This window comes from Marmota marmota, unplaced genomic scaffold (assembly GCF_001458135.2).
Source record: "Marmota marmota marmota unplaced genomic scaffold, marMar, whole genome shotgun sequence".
NCBI classification, from domain to species: Eukaryota; Metazoa; Chordata; class Mammalia; order Rodentia; family Sciuridae; genus Marmota; species Marmota marmota.
In genome coordinates, this window is record NW_026000130.1 from 7,228,943 (window position 1) to 7,245,658 (window position 16,716).

The following is a 16,716-nucleotide window of genomic DNA, read 5'->3' on the forward strand; positions in this document are numbered from 1 at the left end:
AAAAAAAAAAAAAAAAAAAAAAAAAAACAACTACAATGGGCTGGGGATGTAGCTAGGTGGTAGAGTACTTTACATGCTAGGAAAGTACCACCAACAACCAGACCACCAACACCTAGGGGAAACCACAAAACAACAACAAACAAAAAACAACCAGATAAGTTGAGAAGCATTATTATTCTCACTGTATAAATGAGACCTGAAGGGAAAATGAAGTGTCCATAGCTTTTCCATCAGCTGGGAAGGAGGAGACCAAATTCAATGTGACTCTTATAATTGCAACCAAGCTTCCTGGATGGGTGGGGAAAGGGCAGTCTTTCATCATGATGCTGGGACAACAGACTGGATTAGGAATGGTTTCTTAGATATGACATGGAAATTACCAAGAACACCGTCAGGAAAGTGAAAAGACATCCCTCAGAATAGGAAAAACCATACTAATCATGTCTGTTAAGGGACTTGTATCTAGACTATATAAAGAACTCTTATAATAATAAAAACCCAATCCAGTAGCTGGGTGTGGTGGTGTACACCTATAATCCCAGCAGCTTGGGAGGCTGAGGCAGTTGGATTGCAATTCAAAGCCAGCTTCAGCAAAAGCATGATGCTAAGCAACTTAGTGAGACCCTGTCTCTAAATAAAATACAAAATAAAATAAGGCTGTGGATATGGCTCAGTGGTTGAGTGCCCCTGAGTTCAGTCCCCAGTACCAAAAAATAAACAAAAACCCGATCCAATTTAAAAACAGGTGAAGACTTGAATAAGCCATGATTTCAAAGAAGATATACAAGTGGCCACTAATACATGACAAGATGCTCAATTTTATTAGTTATTAGGGAAATGCAACTCCAATTACTTCACATCCACTAGAATGGCTATGATACAAAAAACTAAAGAAAGAAAAGGTAGATAAGTAAGTGCTAGCAAGGATTTCGAGGAACTGGAACCCTCACATTGCTGGTGGGAATGTAAAGTGGTGCAGCTACTTTGGAAAACAATCTGGCAATTCTTCAAAATGATAAAATAACAGTGAGGATAATACCATCTGATTCAGCATTTCTACTCATAGATATATATACCCAAGAAAACTGAAAACAAGTGATCAAACAAAAACTTATACATGAATGTTCTTAGCATTTTTCACAGCAGCAAAAAGTAGAAACAAACACCATAAGCCAATCAACTGATGAGTGGATAAATGAAAGGTAGTACAGCCATAAAATGGAACACTATTCAGTCATAAAGAATGAAGTTCTGATACATGTTACAACACGGATGATCCTTGAAAGCAGTATGCTAAGAAGCTAGTCATAAAAGACCAAATAGTGAATGACTCCATTTATAGTATGTGTCTAAAATTGGCAAATCCACTCATAGAAAGTAGAGTACTGGTTGCCCAGGTCTAGGAGACTTGGAAAATGCAGGGAGTGACTGTTAAAGGGTATGGAGCTTCCTTTTGGGGTGTCCTAAAATTAACTGTGGTGATGACTTTGCAACTCTATGAATATACTGAAAACCAGTACCTTGTATACTTTAAATGAGTGAATCTGTAGCCTGTGAATTGTATCTTAATAAAGCTGTTATAAAAAAAACCAAAACCTCAGGGCTGGTGGGCAGAGCTTAGAGCTTCAGCATAACCTGAAGCAGGCCCTGTAGGGCACAGCAGGGTTGACAATAGTCTCCCTGGGAGAACAGTTAAATTCCCATGAGGTGGGATGGGACAGTGGGTAGAATGTGAGCTGGGGTCAGGAGATACAAGTTCTGGCTTCTAGCCTTGCCACAGTGAACTGCAGTTCTGCTCTCAGACTGTGAAGTCTAGGAACCCTTTAACAAAAGGTTCCCATCCAGTCCTTGCCAGGTCTCTTCCAATGTGGGGAGCATCCTCATTGCCCAGTTGAGACATGACACATAGAATGGCACAAATAGTCCTACCTGGTGCCAAGAGATGCTTGGAACACTTACTAGGCCCCCTGGCAGGCCACTATGGAGGGAATGTGTGTTTAGCCAAGTCTTTAGCAGTCTGTCTTTAGTCCCAAGGGTTTGAAACCTGCACTAGAGACTGCATCTGGACAGGGGTCAATGCTCCTTAAAGGATCAGACAGAATCCTGAACTGCCTCAATAGGAGTTCCTCAACAGTGGTTCCTCTGGAGCCACTCGGAACTGGACACAACTAGGAGTTTGGCAAGGAACTAAGGCTAATGGCTCAGGTCATGTGTCTGAATAGAAGGGATGCTGCTGCACACTGGCCACCAAGGGAAAGGATGCCAGGAGGACCCATCAAGAGGCCCCAAAACTTCATCTCCTGAACCTTGACTTGGGCATTGGTGGCTGCCATATGACTGAGTGAAGGTCAACATCTCAGTATCTGGCTGTTGGGAGCAGCAAACCTGTCTGTCACCTGTACCTGTCAGTTGGGAAGGAGAATTCCAGCTTGACTGGTGCTTGTAGGAAGGGGTGCTTGGTGTTGCTGTCACTCCCAGAACCTGTGCAGTGTCACAGGATTTCAAAGTTAACTCCCTAGACTACTCTTGGGCCCATTGGATCCAATGGCCTTGGCTCCACAGGAGACACCATGACTGCACCCTCAGGCAGCCCTCCTGCAGTAATAGAGAGGAGTGGGCTAGACACCAGGGTTGATCCCCAATGTAGGAAACAAAACCACTTGGCAGAGCTGAAGGAGGGTCACCACAGGTGACAATGATGTGCATCTCAGCACAGCAAGCACTCAGCCTGAAGGGCTCAGCTGTTTCCAAGGTTAAAGGTATGCCTCATACCTTCTTTCTTGCTCAGATTTACGGGAAGCCTTAAAAAAGATGCCTCTTGGGATATTCAAGAAATCGAGCTAAGATGCAAACCTACTTAAAAGCTCCATGAATTGTCAAATCTTTGCAAAAAAAAAAATCTTTGTCCTTGATCCTCCTGTAGCATTTGAGTCTGTCTTCCCTGAGTGATCAGTGCAAATGAATGATGACAGTATGAGGGGTGTAATCAACCCTAATACCTGTTTTGATGAAGTAATACTTGGTGGCAGCCCCACTCCAGACACCATTCCAATCAAAAAAGGCACTTGGAGGATAGATCAGAAATGATGGGGGATCGGGGGTGGGGTTGTGGCTCAGTGGTGAGCCACATGTGAGGCACTGGGTTCGATCCTCAGCACCACATAAAATAAATAAATAAAAGTATTGTGTTCATCTACTACTAATATATATACACACACACACACACACACACACACAAAGAAAGAAATGATGGGGCTTCTGTTCCTGCAGGCTTGAGGCAGGAGCCCTCAGACTTTCGGAGGCCACAAGCAGAGTCCCTGGAACGGGTTTTTATTTTTTGTGGGGGACATACTGGGGATTGAACTCAGGGGCACTCAACCACTGAAGCCACATCTCCAGCCCTATTTGTATTTTATTTAGAGACAGGGTCTCACTGAGTTGCTTAGTGCCTTGCCTTTGCTGAGGCTGGCTTTGAACTTGTGATCCTCCTTCCTCAGCTTCTTGAGCTACTGGGATTACAGGAGTATGCCACTGCACTCAGCCTGGAAGGGTTGGTTTGTTTATCTGGTGTTGGTGAGGGGTTGAAGGTTGTGTTCACACTTTCAGTTACTCAGCCAGCCTGATACTGCAGGCAGAGATCAGGTTGACCTGTTTTTTCCTCTTCAGTGGCACTCAGTATGGCACCTAGTCCTGCAGTATACTCACCAGGCAGAGATATCCAGAAAGAAGCTGCCAGAGGACTCCCTAATGCTTGTGAGAGAGGAGGGACCTTGTTTTACAAAGATGAAGAGCAGGGGGGGGCTGTAGTTGTGGCTCAGTGGTACAGCGCTTGCTTAGCATGTGTGAGGCACTGGGTTCGATCCTTGGCACACATAAAAATAAATAAAATAAAGGTATCATGTCCATCTACAACTAAAAAAAAAACCAAAAAAAAAAAAAAAAACCCGGAACATGGGCAGGAGCAACCCTGATAGAAGGAATAGGTTGGGACAGAATGCAGAGGGGACAGAATAGCACGACAGTTGGGGAGCAGCTGCTATGAGGATGGAGGATTGAGGGGCAAAAGATCTCAGGTGTGGTCCTAGGAGGATGTGGGGAAAATGGAAGTAAGGACGTCAGGTTCCCGCTGACAGAACTCTAATCTTTGCTAGGGACCCTATTAAGTGCCTCCAACATGCCGTCTCTTTAGCTCTAACCCTGCCTGTGACTGGTGAGCTCTGCTGAGATATGAGGCAGGGAAAGAACAGAGCCGACAAACAGACCATGGCCAGGTCACTGAGAAGCTCAAGAAAGCTGTGAAAGCATTACAGCTCCCACAGAGAAGTATTTCCCCAAAGTGGTTAGAGATGGGAGAGAGGGAGAGAGGCATACACCATCCTACCTGAAGGCATAGGTCTTCTGATGCCAGCTCAGTTGTCCCCGGATGCTGTATGCGATGGTGGTGACAAACTCCCCGCCCAAGCCCAGCTCTGAGCACAACTTCAGGGCAAACTTCTCTGGTGAGTTCTCCTTCTCTGACATGTCCCACTCAAACTGGTCCACCAAGGAGATGTTTCCCACATGGATATTCAGCTGTGGCAAGAACCAAAGTGCAAAGTGAGAGCAGGCAGGACCGTCCTCAGCCTAGGAGGCTGTGAGGAAATGGGAACAGCTTGCTCTGGAGCCATGAGGCTTAGAGTGGACCCTGCCAACAACTCACAAGCTAAGAACTGGGCTGGTCTTTGTCCTTCCATTTCATCATCTGCAAAATGGGCTGACCCCACAAATGTTCCAAGGGGCTCTGGCCATCTCACTTTTTTTTTTTTTAAAGGTTTATTTTTCATCTTTCTTTATTTGTGCATGGTGGTAGGAATTGAACCTAGGGCCTCATGCATGCTAGGCAAGCACTCTGCCACTGAGCTATATCCCCAGCCCCTTCACTTCACTTTTATTCATCCCCCTGGATCCTCATCATTCCTTTATCTGCTCTTTACCCTATAGCAATTGATCTTTATGTGACTTTGTTGACCAGAAAGGACTCAACACAAATGTTACTGATCAGAAACTGTCCCTAAGCCTGTCTTAAACCATCATCTATGCCCGAATTCTGTTGCTTTATAGAGCTTACTCCTCTTGGAAATAATTTTGCCAAACATGTCACAGATGCATTTACACCTGTGCCAATGTGGCAAGGCAAGAGGTAGCCTGGAAGTGCAACAGAGGCAACAGCCAGTTCCTCCCATGTTCCCCCTACAGACCCCTCACAGCATGTGACACATAGCCAAAGGTATCCAGGCCTAGGTGTGCAGTTGGAAGTTTTCACAAGTGGATGCCCAGGAAGCCAACACTCAGATCCAGAAAAAACAGCCCTGTGCTTCAGAAGCATTTACCAATGTCCGCCCCCTCCCTCGGATTAGTTCTGCCTATTCTAAAACTGGACATCACTGAACAACACAGGATGGACCCTCTGGGGTCTGGCTTTGTTCCCTCAGCATTTTGCCTATAAGATTCCAGTAGGGGGCTAGCACCCTCCCTCATCACTGCCCAATGCTCCACTGGGTGAGCAGGCCACAGTGCATCTGCCCATTCTCCCTGCTGTCCTTTAGTTTTTAAGACCATGACTTGAGTGGGCAGATGAGCAAGAGGCATGGCCAGTAAATAGCCCTTATGACCCAGTCCACCCAGAGACTTCTACCTTTCTTCAGAGAAACAAGGGAACTCCAAACCCTGACCATGTTCATGAAGCCCTGAACCTTTGAGCCCTTTGCACCACTCTGTACTAACTAGAATGTTCTCTGTATCTGGGCAAGACCAGACACTTTTCAGCACTCTGGCCTCAGCTAAAGTCCCAACTCCTGAGACCTCTCTTCCCCACCAGTCCTTTTCCACACCTTCCTCTCCTGTTTCTTCACAGCACTTAGGACTCTGAGACCATCTCAGTCATCTGCTTGTTTTCTATTTCTCTGCCATCCCATGAACTCCTGGAATCCCCAGTACAAACTTGAGGGCATTTTGAGAAACAACCAGTCCTTGTGACAGAACTGGCAAGGAGAGGGAGGAAGCTGTGGTGCAGAGCTGCAGTAACCCACACAAGGCACATAGCTGGTAGTGTAGGCTGCAGTCAAAGCCCCTGAGGCCTTTCCTGTCTCCATGCTGCACCATGCCTGGCAATCAACCCAGGTTTCTGGAATAGAACTGGAGCTGCATGTTCCCAACTGGAATCCAATTCTGGGCAAACCATATAAGCGCTCGGACAGGAAAGAACATCCAGCAGCAGGCAGCTCACAGAAACACTGAAGTGGGACCTGACTGGATCACAGGTACATTGTTCACATCCAAGAAGCTGCCCACCCGGCTGATGGACTATGTTGCCCGTTCCTGCTATTTAGTCACTAATCTACTTGTTTATCCAAAATTACAGAAAAAGCTGTCCTGGGGTCAGGGAGAGACAGACGCTAAGTGGGTTGACCGAGTAAATACATGGTATGTCAGCACTAAATGCTAGACCAGGGAGGGAAACAAGAGAGAGGTTAGAAAATTGAGCCAGCTGTACTTGTCAGGTTAGAAAGGGCTCTCAGGGATAAAACAAGTGAATGAACCCAGAGAACAGGCAACGTGGTTCCCTGGGAGCAGGGGTCCCAGGCAGGGGACAGGGTAATGCAAAGGTCTGAGGAAATAAGGCCCAGAAACTTGGAAACAAAACCAAAAACAACAAAAAACAAAAACAGGGATGAAATAGGAGAGAAGATGAGAATGGTAAGGGACCAGGGCCCAGGCTAAGAAGGGATAAAGGGTTGTCAGAAGGGCTCAGCTTACACAGAGGGAGTTGTGGAGCTTCTGGAAAATTCTGAGTAGAGGAGACATTGATGATACTGATGAGTGGTAAGAAACAGCTGGACTCCACGTGGGTTCAAAGAGACTAAGCTGGTTTAGGATCCTCCAAGCAGGCATGTGACAGGACCAGGCTTTGACCTGTGTCTATCTTACTCACCCTGGAATTGAATGGATCCAAAGCAGGCCAGGTTCCCTGGTAAAGGTAGCCAGGCCTGGGCATTGGTCCTGGCATTGCCAAGATCATATGTAAAAGGCTGCTTAGAACTAAGTCACTACTTTCTCAGGAAAAAGACATTTTCAAGTGCTACTCTTCCTATCCTCCATCAAAGAAGTCTGTCCTCAAAGAAAAACCCAGATGTAATGAGAAATCCAAAGTGTGACGTTCAGTTCCTCACCTGAAAGATGGGTCACCACCTCAGGGGTCAAGTTGCCCACAAGGCTTCTGGCCTGAAAAACAAAGCACTATTCCAAGAAACACAAGCTTCTCTGAGCTAGCTGTATACTCCCTGTGGTACCCAGTCTGATCCTAGTACTGGTGGGCCCTCTTGCCACTCATCCAGAAGGCAAGACGGGAAGAAACCTGACCTGGGGATGGTCTCCCAACAGCCTACCAGCAAATGCTGTCTCACACTTGAGAATTATAACTAAATCAGAGGGTTGGCTAGGAAAGCTTCTGCTTAGGGGAATCAGGTATTGGCCCCTGAAGGACCTGTAGCTGCTGGACAATTTTCTGTATGGTTGCTTCAAGGTAACAACAACAACAACAACAACAACAACAAAAACTAAACCTGGCATTCAGAATGAGAAAAATACCAGGGAAACTGGCTAGATATGTAATGTCAGACTCACCAGCAACCTGCATGTGGCTGGTCCCATCTGGAATCAGATGGTTGAGCAGGGCTAACCTTCATGGCCTCATCCTCACCATAGTTGTAAGACAAGGCACAGGTCCATAACAGAATCCTGTCCTCTAGAGCCAGAAGGCTGTGCTTAAAGACACAAGTGAAGCAAAACATATTGTAGCCCAGTTTATCTCTATTAAGACATGATACTTTATTTATGGAAAACCTTAAAGACTTCACACACACACACACACACACACACACACACATGAATGAATGCAACAAAGTAGCAAGATACAACATACAAAAACAGTTGCCTTTCTATACACTTACAACACTCTGAAAAGGAAAGTAAGGAAACAATTCAATTAAAATTAGCATCAAGAATAAGAAGATATATAGAATTAGCTTAAAGAAAGGGATGAAAGACTGGTACACTTTAAAAGTATAAGACATGGCTGAAAGAAATGAAAGAAGGCATAAATCAATGGGAAGAAGTCCCATGTTCATGGTCAGAAGAATTGATATTGTTAAGATTTCAATAGTACTCTAAATGTTTATAGATTCAGTGCAAACCTTATCAAAATTCCAATTTTTTTCCCCACAAAAATAGAAAAAAAAATCTATCTTGAAATTGGAATCTAAGGGATATTGAAACAACCAAAACAATATTGAAAAAGAAGAATGATACTGGAAAAAGTCCCATCCTAATTTCAAAATTTACTACAAAGCTACAATAATCAAAACAATGTGGTACTGAAATAAAGACAGACATATAGACCAATGGAAGAGAATGGAGAGTCCAGAAATAAGCCCTCACATATATGATCAAATTTGACAACTGTGCCAAGAACATTCAGTGGAGAAAGGACAGTCTTTTTAAATAAATGTTGCGGGAAAACTAGATGTCTACATGCAGAAGAATGAAATCGGACTCTTACCTAGTATTATATACAAAAATGAACACAAAATGGATGAAAAGTGACAAAGAAGTCGTTCAACTGTAAAGCACATGCCTAGCATATGCATTTCCGTAGGTATAATCCCAAGTACTGAGAAAAACAAAACAAAACAAACCCAGATGAAAGATCTAAATGTTAAGAATTAATACTATTAGCTGAAAACAGAGAAGGAAACATTTGTGACATTGGATCTGGCTGAGATTCTGAGATATGATGAGACCAAAAGTACAAGCAACAAATGAAAATTAGTCAAATTGATGTCATCAAAATTCAACTTTGGGGCTGGGGATGTATCTCAGTATTAGAACACTTGCCTAGCATGTCTGGAGCTCTGGGTTCAATCCCAAGCAATGCAAATAAATAAATAAATAAATAAACTTTTATACATCAAAGGACACTATCACAGAGTAGAAAGGCAACCCACAAAATGGGATAAAATATTTACAAATTACGTATCTGATAAGGGATTGATATCCTTGATATTCAAAATAGAGAACTTATAAAGCTCAGCAAAAACCTAGTTTGAAATAGGTAAAGGATTTGATAGAACTCTTGTACACTGTTGGTTGGAATGTAAATTGGTAAAATTGCAATGAAAAAGTTTGGTGGTCCTTCAAAATATCTTTAAAATATTAAAAATAGATTACCATAAGATCCAGCAATTCTACTTGTGGGTATGTAACCCAAAGAATTGAAAGCAGGAACATAGACACACATGCACATTTGTTCATAGCAGCATTATTCACAATAGCCAGAATATGGAAGCAACCCAAGTGCCCACTGATGGATGAATGAATAAGCAAAATGTGTTATATATGTGCAGTGGAGTACTACTGAGTCTTAAATTATCTCTGGACTTGGCCCAATCCACCAGATGATTGCCCACTTTACCAAGGGCTTCCCGCTCTGCCCACGGGCAGCCTTCACCTCCTTTGAACCAGACTTTGCTCAGTGCCTGGTAGTATTAGAGCAACATCACCTAAATCTGCCTAGAATGTGATACCTTAATCTGAGAGGTCAGCCTGCCCCTGCCTGGAGAAACAGAATCATGTGTTGTCTGAAAGACCGCTCCCAGAAGCCCTGTCCCACGGCAAAGAACCCAAAGATAGGCTTTTGCCAAGACCTTAATGTACACTCAGCACCCTACAATACACTTCCCTTCAGCCCAGGGTGAGGAGTCACCTACCTTGATGATGACACGCTGGTCAGATTGATCCTCCAAGATGCTGTCCGTGGGGTAGGACTCGATCTGCTGTCTGATGGCAGAGGCAATGGCTGGTACGAACGTGAGTGGGTTCAAATCCAAATCATCACATAGGATTTCTGAAAACATCTCAGGAGTCATGAGTTTCTCTGAAATCAATGGAGCAGGAAGGCATCACAACAGACTATAGGGCTTCATCTCACCGTTCAAACTTAGCCTCCTGGGGACTCTCCATCTCTGCTAAACCTCTCTGAATCCAGATGTGGATGATTAGAGAACTGAGGGGGACCCCCAGGACACTGGGAGTGGAAGACAAAGCACATGATAAGTATCCTTCCTTTTTGGCCCTCATCCAGCAAATATTTCTTCCTCCATGTCCCTGGGGCTTTCTCTCAGGGATAACAACTTATAAAATCAGAGTATAATCTCACAACCAGGAACCTGGTATAGTCAAGAAATAGAACATTTCCATCACCATCGGGATCCCTCATGTTGCTCTTTTGTAACCACCTCCCCACCCTTTCCCTCAATCCCTAGCAACCACTAATCTCCATTTCTATAATTTTTGTTATTTCAAGAATGTTATATAAATGGAATCATATTGTATATAACCTTTGGGGATCACCTTTTTTTGTGTGGTACTGTGAATTAAACCCAGGGGCACTTTACCATTGAGCTATATCCCCAATGTTATTTTTTTCAAACAAGGTCTTGCTAAGTTATCTAGGCTGGCTTTCAACTGCCTCAGCTTCCCTATTTGCTGGAATTACAGGTTTTTGAGTGCCACCATACCTGGCTGGGGATTACATTTTTTTCACTCAACAAAATTCTCTGGAGATATATCCAGGTTGTCATTTCCTTTTTATTGTCACGTAGCATTACGTGGTATGGAGGAATCACATTTTATTTATTCAACCACTGAAGGACATCAGGTCTGTTTTCACTTTCTGGCTATTATGAATGAAGCTACTATGAACATTCATGTGTAGGCTTTAGCATAAACTTTATTCTCCCCTTGCAAAACTGATTTAGCTTTTTAGTTCCTTTGACTTTCAATAGAAATTTTAGGATAATCTTGTCAAAACAAAAATCTTGCTAGGATTTTCAGAGGAATTGCATTAAACTTCTATATCAATTTAGCGAGAATTGACATCTTGAGTCTTTTATCAATGAACACCGTATGTCTCTCCGCTTAGATTTTTAAAATTTGCTGTCATCAGTGTTTTATAAAGATTTCTGGCATGCAAGACATATATATATTTACTCCTAAAATATTCTTTTTGCTATTGAGTAATTATAAATGGTAATTATAGTAGACCATGTTTTGTTGCTATAAAAAAACAACAGAGAGGGCTGGGGTTGTGGCTCAGTGGTAGAGCGCTTGCCTAGCACGTGTGAGGCACTGGGTTCAATTCTCAGCACCACATGTATATATAAAAAAATAAAGTTCATTGACAACTAAACAAAATATTTTTAAAAAGAGGCTGTGAAGATATTATATAAAAAAGAGGTTTATTTAGCTCTGTGTCAGAGGTACAAGAGCATGGCACCTGCTTCTGCTCAACTCTGCTGAGAGCCTTATGATGGATGGCCAATGGTGGGAGTGTTTGTAGAAGGGATCACATGGCCAGAGACCAGGAAGGAGCTAATCTTGCTCTTTTATAATAACCCAGTCTCAAGGGAATTAATTCATTCTATGAGACCAGCATTAGTACCTTCCAAGAGCAGCACCCCCATGACCTAATCACCTTCCATTAACCCCACCTATTAAAGCTCCAGCACCCCAATACTGCAACATTGAGGGTCACACTTCCCACACATGAACTGTGGGGCAACAAATCACATCCAAACCATGGCAGTAATATATTTTTAAATTTCAGTGTCAACATGTTTGTTAAATACAATTAATTTTTATATTTATCTTATATCCTCTGATCTTGATGACCTTAGCTATTAGTTCTAAGTGTTTTTTTACAGACCCTTTGGGATTTTCAACATATACAATCATATCATCTTGTAAATAGGGTCAGTTTTATGTTTTCCTTTCTGATCTGTATGGCTTTTCTTTCCTTTTCTTGCCTTCTTGTACTAGCAAGAACTTCCAGCATTATGCTAAGTAAGAGTAGTGACAGCAGATATCCTGGCCTTGTCCTTGATATTAGACAAAGAATTCAGTGTTTTTTTGTTTTGTTTTGGTACTGGGGATTGAATTCAGGGGCACGTGACCACTGAGCCACATCTCCAGCCCTATTTCGAATTTTATTTAGAGACAGGGTCTTGCTGAGTTGCTTAGTGCCTTGCTGTTTGCTGAGGCTGGCTTTGAACTCACAATCCTCCTGCCTCAGCCTCCAGAGCCACGGGGATTACAGGCATGCGCCAGGGCAGCCAGCCAGCTTTTGGTTTTTGTTTGTTTGTTTTTGTTTCAGTAGATGCTCTTCATCAAATAGAGGAAGGTTCCTACTATTCTTATTTTTCTGACAGCTTTTATCATGATCAGACGTTGAATCTATCAAATGTTTTTCTGCATCAATTGATATGATCACATGATTTTTCTTTAGTCTGTTAATACACTGAATCCATCTTTGCATCCCTGGAATAAACCTCTTTACTGGGAATTTTTTTGTTTTTGGCAGTGCTGGGGATCAAACTCAGAGACTTGAACATGCTAGATAAGTACACTAATGAGCTATAAACCCAGGCCTTTTAGGAGGTTTTTTTTTTTTTTTTTTTTTTTTTTTTGTGTGTGTGTGTGTGTGTGTGTATGGGGAATACCAGGGATTGAACTCAGGGGCACTCACCACTGAGTCACATCCCCAGCCCTATTTTGTATTTTATTTAGAGACAGGGTCTCACTGAGTTGCTTAGTACCTTGCTTTATAGCTGAGACTGGCTTTGAACTTGCAATCCTCCTCAGCCTCCAGAGCTGCTGGGATTACAGGTGTGTGTCACTGTGCCTGGCCTTTTAGGATTTTTTAAATTACAAATTCTTTTTCCTTAATGGTTATAGGGCAGTTCAAATTATCTAGGATATTGGGTGAACTGGGATAGTTTGTGTTTTGCAAGGATTTGATCATTTTTGTGCAAGCTTTGAGTTTATGTGTGTACAACTGTAGTATTCCCTTTCTTTTGATATCTGCAAGGTCTGTACTAATGTATTTCGTTCCTGATATTGGTAATTCACATTTCTCTTAAGTCTTGCTAGAAGTTACCAAGTTTAATGATCTTTCAAAATATCAGCTATTTCATGAATTTTCTCTATTTTTTTCTACATTTCAATGATTTCTGCCCTATTACATCCTTTTTTTCCCCTTGCTTTTGTTTTATTTGCTTTTCTCAGTTCTTTTTTTGGTGATGCTGGGGATTGAACCCAGGGCTTTGGGCATGTGAGGCAAGCACTCTATCAATTAGCTATATCCCCAGCTGCTTTTCTCAGTTCTTAAGATGGGAACTTAGAATTCTGATTTGAAGTTTTTCCTGTCTTCTATTATATGCACTAGTGCTTAAGATTATCCTCAGAGCCCTATTTTAGTTAATTCCACAAATTTGGTATGTTGTATTTTTATTTCTAATCCATGAATTAATGAAGCATGAATTATTTAGAAGTATATTGTTTAATTTGTAAATTTGGAGAACACAGGGTTGGGGATGTGGCTCAAGCGGTAGCGCGCTCTCCTGGCATGCGCGAGGCGCTGGGTTTGATCCTCAGCACCACATAAAAATAAAATAAAGATGTTGTGTCCACCAAAAACTAAAAACTAAATAAATAAATATTTAAAAATTCTCTCTCTAAAAAAAAATAAAAATAAAAAAATAAATTTGGAAACACATTCTATACGGTTTCAAATCGCTTAAATTTGTTAGGGTTTATTACATGTGATATGGTTTATATGACATATATTTTCATTGGCACTTAAAAAGAATGCATATTCAGCTGTATTGGAGTGTACTATCCATGCTCATCAAATTCTGTCATGATGGTGTTTTTAGGTTCTTATATAATCTTGCTGATTTTCTTTCCATTTGTTCTATCAGTTGCTGAGAGAGGGCTATTAAAGTCTCCAACATAATTGTGGATTTTTTTCCTTTCAGTTTTGTTTTTGCTTTATATTTTCAAAGTAAATAAATATAACTAAAAACACAGCAATTCAACAGCAATTTTAGCATCTTAACCACCAGTGATTTTATTTTTTTTGGTACTGGGGATTGAACCCAGGGGCACTTAGCCACTGAGCCACACCCCCAGCCCTTTTTTGTATTTTATTTAGAGACAGGGTCTCACTAAGTTGCTTACTGCCTCACTAAATTGCTGAGAATGGCTTTGAACTCGCAATCCTCATGCCTCAGGTTCCCAAGCTGATTACAGGCGTGTGCCACTGCACCCAGCTATGGCTCTTTTTTTTTTTCCTTCTTAGTTGTCACTGGACTTTGTTTATTTATATGCAGTGCTCAGAATCAAACCCAGTACCTCAAACATGCTAGGCAAGTGCTCTACCACCGAGCCATAACCCTAGCCCTGGCTATGGCTCTAATATACACTACATAGCACCCAACGCAGAGGAAGAGTCTGCAGGACACTATTTTGGTTCTCCACATAGTTATACTAAATTATCTTCAGTGTTTATTGTATTTTACATGAGGACTCCTATGAAGAACAGCCCAGTGAAACTTGTGGGGACACAGATTGATGCTGCTTTTCATTATGTAATACTGTATCCTTTCCAAGGGTCATGGGGAAAGTTTCTCCTGGACTTAAGTACTATTTGTGATACTGTTTCTTCTGAAACAAAGGCTGCTTCTACTCTTGACCATACTGAGAATTGTGAAACTGATCATTCATGTATGTTTCCATCTGTTTCTAAAGACCTGAGAGCAACACCAACCTCTCAGCAATGTATGCTGATTACTATCTGAATATGAACCAGAGCCCTGGCTTCCTCTTATATTGCTTACTTTCATTTTCTCCTTTTTCTTAAAAACTTTTTCATTTAAACTAATCTTTCGTATCTAGTGTCCTTATGTAACCTATCTTACATCCCTTCTGGAACAGAGTGAGGGTATAAGCAAACAAAGGATCTTTCTGTGTGTTTTGAAAGAAAAAGAGCAGGAAAATATATATTCAATTTGGACAACTAAGTTCCTACATTGGGCTAGGTTTTACAGTAAGTGCCATAAGAAAAGCAATAATAAAAACAAGGTCCCTGGGCTGGGGCCGTAGCTCAGTGGTAGAGCGCTTGCTTATCATGTGTGAGGCACTGGGTTCAATTCTCAGCACCACATAATAAATAAATAAACAGATAAATAAATAAATAGATAAATAAACAGAAATTTGTGTCTACTTACGACAAAAAATTTTAAAAATCTAAAAATAAGGTCCCTGCCCTCAAGGGGCTGAAACACAGAGGGAAAGAAATGAATTAACAAATAACTATGCTATAGTTTTGATCTGGAATGTCTTTCAAAGACCCAATAAAGGCATAGTTCCTAATTGGCATTATCAGGAGATGGTGGAAACTTAAAAGAGGTGGCCATGTGCATGTATGAACATGGCATAGCAAATCCCACCACTGTTTAATTACAACTTATCAATTTAAAAAATGCAAAAAACGGGAGGTAGGGGGCAATGGGAGGTTTTTAGATTGCTAGGGATATGACCTCAAAGTGGATTGTCCTTTATCTTTTGCTTCCCTGTCACAAGGTGAATGGCTTTTGCTCTATCATGTAATGTTGTGCCAACCATGGGCCCAAAGCAACAGGGTCAACCAATTATGGACTGAAACCTCTAAAACTGTGAGCCAAAATAAATCTTATCTCTTTAGAAGTTGATTACCTCAGTTTTATTATAGTAATGTGAAGCTAATATAAACTATGACAAAGGCCAGCTGAGATAAGCAGGGAACGGATGTTGTGTAGCACCAGCAGTGGCCTAGTACTCATCGTCTGCCTTAGCCCTATGCAGGGGACTCATCAGTGATATGTACCTGCACCATCTATACTCAATACAATCTCCTGGAACCCCTTGCCAATGTCCTCCCTCGCTAGATAATCTATGGGCTTTAGAAGATTGAAACTTGGCCTGCAAGACTTATTTCCAGAACTGAGCAAAGGCCCTTGAACTCAGATCTGGAATGCCAAATGTCTGGGAATGACAGAAGGAAGCAGCCTGATCCTTCCAGAAAGCTCATGACAGCCTCATAGCAACAACCTCTCACATTCTCCTTAGGAAATCCCCTCTAGGAGAGAAATGTCATAAATGAATATGCTATCTGCCATGGAAACATCTACAACAGGGGAGTTCCAGGAAAATAAGACACTTCAACTCAACAGAAAATTCTGCACCAATTAAGAAGATGAAAGAAACAAGGAAGGTCTTTATAAATGGGGGGGAAAAAAACCTGAAAATTCCAATAGTTATGCTGTAATTACAACTATATTAATAAATGTATGCAGAAATGACCAAAAAAGAAAAGGCAAAACTAAAAATATTAATAATGAGATCCTGGTAATTTTAAACTTTTATCCACTTAAAAATGATACTGCTTCTTGTCTGAATATATGTAATATGATTATTTTAAAACATCTGACAGAAGGGTTGGGATTTAGCTCAGTGGTAGAACATTTTCCTAGCATACATGAAGTCCCAGGTTTGGTCCCCAGCATCACAAGGAAACAACAAAAAAGTCTGACAAATTTAGAAAAAATATAAAGAAGAAAGTAAACACATACAGAATCCTCCTTCTCAAATGGGAGAAGCACCCTAAACACTCTAGGGCATATTTCCTCTTAACCTGTTTATATTTATACCAAGAGTTTTGTTGAAATAGCAGAACCAACTTAAAGACGTCTGAAGAGGTGAGGGGAGAGGCATGAGAACACACATGTGCTTTGTCAAAGAGGG

General features: G+C 41.7%; 1 protein-coding gene across 2 annotated transcripts in view; it reads right to left on the reverse strand.

Moving 5' to 3' along the window:
• The window catches only part of Smarcb1 (SWI/SNF related, matrix associated, actin dependent regulator of chromatin, subfamily b, member 1), a 32,449-nt gene that overhangs the window by 3,389 nt on the left and 12,344 nt on the right, over positions 1-16,716 (reverse strand). For both annotated transcript variants that reach the window (XM_015500335.2, XM_015500334.2), the window contains exons 6-7: positions 9,804-9,970; positions 4,382-4,572 (exon numbers count right to left, since the gene is read on the reverse strand). In XM_015500335.2, the coding sequence (XP_015355821.1) occupies positions 4,382-4,572; positions 9,804-9,970 (358 nt within the window). The remainder of the gene's footprint in view (positions 1-4,381; positions 4,573-9,803; positions 9,971-16,716) is intronic.